We start from the raw sequence: 6305 nt of genomic DNA, 5'->3' as shown, positions 1-6305 counted from the left end.
AATTATACATATATTTTTTGGGGTTGATGTCCTAAATCTCGTGAGTCCTATAGTTTTTAATTGTATCGTACTAACAATTTATTTATTTAATAAAATTGGTATTTTATTTGACATTTAGTAACATTAATCCACAAAACCAATGAACAAATATCCAAGGTTATCTTTTGTAGCTTAAACATGTATGTAGAGACATACAAGTGGATGTGTTTAAGTGATAATCTAAATGGTCTGTAGTAGATGGATAAGAATACGTACCTTATCCTTGTGATACTACGGATACAACCCGCTTTGTAAATGTTACAATTGTTGTAAAATTCTACAAATGATCTGATACTAATCATTCATATAAAAACATATGAGCGGGGACGTTCTATACAAAAGGGTTTGTATAAGACCGGACCACGAAATGGATAGTCTTATTATATAATGCCCTTAATAGTAGAGACTTACATTTCACCAGGATGACCATAGGTGACATGACCTAAATCTTGATTGAGTTGTTAACTCTTGCCTATTAGGCGGTCCTTTGATTTGCATGGGTGAGTGTGGCAAGTTCGCTGACTCAATATGTCTACCATTTTGTGGATCCGTCTAATTGAGAAGTTGGGAACATAGGTACAGAAGACAGAATTCACTCCTTCCCTACTATTAGGGTAAGTAAATAAATTGCTCCCTTAAGGGTTGATTCTGGCGCTTGAACAATGTGGCGCCACAGTTCTCTTGGCCCGAGAGAAGTTTGGTCATAGTTGGAATATGACTTATTGTTCATTAGAAGGATCAGTGGTACTTAAGGAGTTAGATGTAACTATAGAAATAAAACGGTAATTTTGGCCCAGTTGTACTTACGAGCAATTTGTGAAGAGTTATTGCACTGTTGAATGATTATATCCAATGGACACATAAATATAGCTGTAGTGCAAAAAGTGCAACTATTGGTCTTTAGTGGAGTGATCGGTAGTTAATGGATGTTGGGTAATTTAATTAAAGAAGTTTAATTAATTATCCATGTACCATTAGAGCTTCAATCTACAGGTTCATAAGGTCCCCTTGGTAGCTCAATTAGGATAATTGGGAATCAAATGATTTTTGGGTTAATTTGAATTGTTCAAATTAATTGAGTGAATTAATTATATATGATATAGTTAATTTAAATTTAATTATATATGGTATAGTTAGTATAATATTTTTGATACATTATAATATAAGGTTTATTTTGAGAGAAAATTAATATTTAAATATGATTCAAATATTAATTATATGGATTAGATTCATATAATTAATTTAAATATAAACTTGATTTATATTAAATATCATAAATGATTGAGAGAATTCAAACTATAGATAATATTGATTTGATACGATATAAAAACTATAATTTATGTGTTATATTCGATATAACATATAGTTTAATATATACCATATGATAAGTTAGTTATCATATATATACATACATACATACATACATACATACATGTGCATGTATGTATGTATGTATGTATGTATGTATGTATGTATGTATGTATGTATGTATGTGTATACATATATATGTATGTATGTATATATGTATGTACGAATTTTCTCTATAGACAAAATACTCTCTCCCTCTCTTCCCAAATATTAACATAGAGCCCACAAAACTCCTGTACCAAGGTTTCGGAATGGTGATGTCCCAAGTTCTTGGGTTCTTGGGTATTGCTTCTATTCGTGTTCTAAGGTGGGTTCGTGACCAATCGAGAAGGAAATTATGAAGATTCTTTTGACTACAAGGGTAAGTGTGACTAATCCTAAAATTCCCTCTGTAATTTATGATGCATGCTGTAAAATCTTGTTATAATGCATAATGTAGTTCTTCGAAACTTTAATTCTTTTTGAAATTGAAAATTGGGACTGATCCCCGCTTCCGCATCGAACCTCACAGTCCTTCAATATTAAAAATTAATATATATATATATATATATAAAAGNATCAAGTATAACATAAAATTATTAATCTTTCATTAAATCTATAGTGTTCATATTAAAAATTAATATAGCTCAAATGTAATTCATATTAAATTTTAACCTATAGTTTTCATATGAATCAAATTCATGTAAATTTATATTTGAATCATATTCAAATATTCAATTCCCCTCAAAATAAGGTATATATTATAATGTATCAAATACATTATATTAATTATATCACATGTAATTAATTTAAAATAATTATATCATATATAATTAATTCCCTTAATTAATTTAAACAATTCAAATTAACCCTAAATTAATTTGATTCTCAATTGTACCAGTTGAGCTAACGAGGGGACCTTATGGACCTATAGATTGAAGCTCCAATGGTACTTGAATAATGACTTTTTATTAAATTACTCAACTTTCATTAACTGTCTGTCATTCTACTAAAGACCGACAGCTGTATTCTTCACACTATAGATATATTTTTGTATCCTTGGATTTAATCAATCAACAATTTGACGACCTTTCGCAGACTGCTCTTAAATACAGTTGGGCCAAAATTACTGTTTTACCCCAGAAGTTACATCTAATTCTTTAATTACCACTGATCCCTCTAATGAACAATAAGTCATAGTCAACTATGACCAAACCCCTCTTGAGCCAATAGAGGGTGTGACTCCACATAATTCAAGTCCCAGAATCAACCCTTAAGAGAGTAATTTATTTACTTACCATGACAGTAGAGAATGAGTGAATTCCTTCTTATGTAGCTGTGTTCCCAGCTCCCTAATCAGACGAATCCCCAAAGTGGTAGGCATATTGAGTCTGCGAACTGACAACTCTGACCCATATAAATCAAAGGACTGCCTTCATAGGAAGGAGTTCAACACTCACTCAGAATTTAGGTCATGTCACCTATGGTTATCCTGGTGAAATATAAGTCTATACTATTAAGGGTGTTATATAATGAGACTATTCATTTCGTGGTTTGGTCCTATACAAACCCTTTTTGTATAGAACACCCCCTCTCACATGTCTTTACATGAATGATAAGGATCAGATAATTTGTAGAATTTTACAATAATTGTATCATCTACAAAGCGTATTCGTAATGTCACTAGGATAAAGTACCCAACCTTATCCATTTACTACAGACCATTTAGGTTATCACTAAAACATGATCCCAGCCTTATCCATTTACTACAGACCATTTAGTTTATCACTTAAACACGATCCATTTGTATGTCTCCACTTACATTTTTAAGCTATAGAAGATAACCTTGAATGTTTGTTTATTGGTTTTGTTGCTATTAAATGTTAAATAAAGGACCTCAAATTTTATAAACAAACTGTTTGTACAATACAATTAAAAACTATAAGAACCACGAGATTTAGAGCATAAACCCAAACAGGTGTTGAATACTAGAAATAAAATAGGGAAACATTGATCTTTTGTTTGGGATCTAGTGTAGAGGGTGTCGTTGTGCATGCCCGCCGGTCCGAGCAAGGAAAGTAAGTACAGAGAGAAAAATCACCGATCCAAGACTTATACCACAAACACAGTAAAGTGGTAAGATCGAGGTCAAATATACAGAGAGACTAATAATTAGCTAGGATAATTCAAGAATTCCAAGTAATAGGGTTTCGTTGGTTTTTGTAAAAAAAAATTAACAAACAATCAAAGAAATAAGAATGGGCACATAAAAAGGGTTGAATTAATTTGATTTGAAACACCTTGGGATTAGTATACATGTTTTATATTTTTATCATCAGGTACTAGTTAATTTTACTACTGTAAACTCCACAAACTATTAGAAAATCTAATAGCCCAATTAGCCAATTTTGATAAAAAAAAAAAAAAAATCAAACTAGCACTAACTCAATTTATAACTCTTTCTTCTTAACGACATACAAGTTAAAACTGAATTGCATTACGAAAGGGTTCAATTGTTGAGACATACTACAAGCCAAAAAATGCATATCTTATAGCATGATTAATTGGGAAAGATTATATTAGGCATACACGAGTTTGGTCAGAAAAAGTCTAGACCTAAACATGTGATCCTAATATGCGTAACTAAATCAATCAATATATGCATAGGCTATGACGATTTTGCAAACAAGAATTTCAATAAACTAATTTGTTCAATCAATTTATAAAATTTTTATTAAGATTTAATCAAATCCACTCAAAGAGTTCACAATAATTAAGTAAAATCAACCAGCTTTCCTTCAAGAATTAAGTCACACAACAGAAAATTCCATTACCAGTTGAATGGCGTTAGTATCCTTCAATGAGAACAATGAGCACAGGGTTGAATGGCGATGGAGATGCCACTGTGGGTGTGCGTAGGTTGGTGCGACGGTGACAGAGAAGAAGATGGGATTAATGGAAATGGAGGGAGACACCACTTCATAGGAGAAGGTGAAGGTAGATCATCGGGCAGACGAAGAGGTGTTTTGGTCGGCCATTTGGAACGCTAGAGGAGTAGATATGAATAGAAAGAATGTCGGAAAGCCTTAAAGTTTCGCCGGAAAGCCTTTAATGTATAGAGGATTTAAGGTTTAGGTAAGCACAAGGAATTAGGATACTCAAGAAGAGGGATTTAAATAGGCGAATAGTGGAAAGGGAAACGATGGACTGCCTCGCGATTCAAGGCAATCACAATGCTAAGCACAATAATGGCGATTTGATGGAATGTCAAGTAGCGCATCTTTTCACTGACCTAGGGTGGGATGATGTATCGTTCCATTACCTACAATGAGTTCTTTTTTAGATGTGTTGGGCTACAATTTTCACGAATCACCAATCTCAATGCAACACTCATCGAATCAGAAAATCCCAATTACCATTTTTTTTAGAGATGAATTAAATAATAAAACAAAAATTAGCAAGCAGTTGATAAAAATTAAAGAGGTTAGAAGAACAAAAATAAGAAATAAGCAATCTAAATGAAAAGAACAACAGTAAAAGAAAAAGGATACACAAAAAAAATGCGATGCGTCGCATAATGGATATTGCTTCAAAGTGCAGGGACTCCTTGTATTGCATCATTTGGGCTTCCCCAAGTCTATGGAGATTTTTTCATGGTGAAAATCCCCTCCATAGTAAGGTTTGATCCTTTGCCCATTTACTTTGAATGTGTTGGTCTCATCTTCACTAATCAATTCTTCCACTCTATGCAAATAGACTTCTTTGATGATGAATGGTCCTAAACAACGTGATTTTAGCTTTCCTGGAAAAAGACGAAGTCGAGAGTAAATAATAAAACTTTTTGGCCAATTTCAAAGTTTTTCTTATGGATGCGTTGATCATGCCAACGCTTTGTTCGCTCTTTGTTAATTTTGGCATTCTTATATGATTGCAGCCTCCATTCATCTAGTTCCAATAGCTCAAGCTTCCTCGCATCTCCCGCACTCTTCAAATCAAAGTTAAGATTTTTTATGGCCCAAAATGCTTTGTGTTCAAGTTCTAGTGGCAAGTGGCAGGCTTTCCTGAAGACTAGAGCATAAGGGGACATTCCTATGGGAGTTTTGTATGTAGTGTGGTATGCCCATAATGCTTCGTCTTGTCTTTGAGCCCAATCTTTACGCGTCAGGTTAACAACTTTCTCCAACACTGTCTTGATTTCCCTATTTGATACCTCTGCTCGACCATTTGTTTGGGGGTGGTATACTGTGGCTATTTTATGGTGAACGTTGTATTTGATGAGAATCTTGCTGACGATGCGATTGATGAAATGTGTGCCTTCATCGCTTATAGTGGCATGTAGAGTGCCAAAGCGTGTGAAGATATTTTTCTGCAAGAATTTTGAGACCGTGAACGCATCATTTGAGGCACAGGAAATCGCCTTCACCCATTTGGATACATAATCAACAACTAACAAAATGTAGTTGTGGCCATTAGACGATGGAAATAACCCCACAAAATTGATTCTCCACACATCAAATAATTCCACCTCTAGGATGACATTCATTGGCATTTTGTTTTGTTTTGTTTTGTTTTTTTCCTGAAATGTTCTCGGTGCGTTGGCACCTGTCGCATTTCATGACATATTCGTGCGCATCCTTAAATAAGGTGGGCCAATAGTATCCATTCTGCAAGACCATCGCAGCTGTGTGCTGACTTCCAAAATGTCCACCATAGGGTGATTCATGGAATTTAAAGAGGATGCGATGAAATTCTGTTTCTGGAACTCATTGTCTCAGGATATGGTCAAGTCCTCTTTTGTATAGGTTGGGCTCATCCCAATAATAGAATTTATAGTCGTGCATGAGCCTTTTCTTTTGTTGAAAGGTATATTCTTCTGGAAATTGCTTGCAAAGTAGGAAATTAACAATGTCTGCATACCA

At 33.8% G+C, this 6305-nt stretch overlaps 1 protein-coding gene across 1 annotated transcript; it reads right to left on the bottom strand.

Moving 5' to 3' along the window:
• Positions 1 to 5003: 5003 nt before the first annotated feature.
• Positions 5004 to 5929, bottom strand: LOC120077927. The gene is made up of 2 exons (XM_039032041.1): positions 5275 to 5929; positions 5004 to 5188 (listed from the first exon to the last, which is right to left on the bottom strand). The coding sequence occupies exons 1-2, from the start codon at positions 5927 to 5929 to the stop codon at positions 5004 to 5006; spliced, it is 840 nt and encodes a 279-aa protein (XP_038887969.1).
• Positions 5930 to 6305: the final 376 nt, after the last annotated feature.

Source organism: Benincasa hispida, chromosome 1 (genome assembly GCF_009727055.1).
Source record: "Benincasa hispida cultivar B227 chromosome 1, ASM972705v1, whole genome shotgun sequence".
In the NCBI taxonomy this organism is placed as follows: domain Eukaryota; kingdom Viridiplantae; phylum Streptophyta; class Magnoliopsida; order Cucurbitales; family Cucurbitaceae; genus Benincasa; species Benincasa hispida.
The sequence above is the reverse complement of the archived record's forward strand: the minus strand, read 5'-3'. Positions and strand labels throughout refer to the sequence as shown.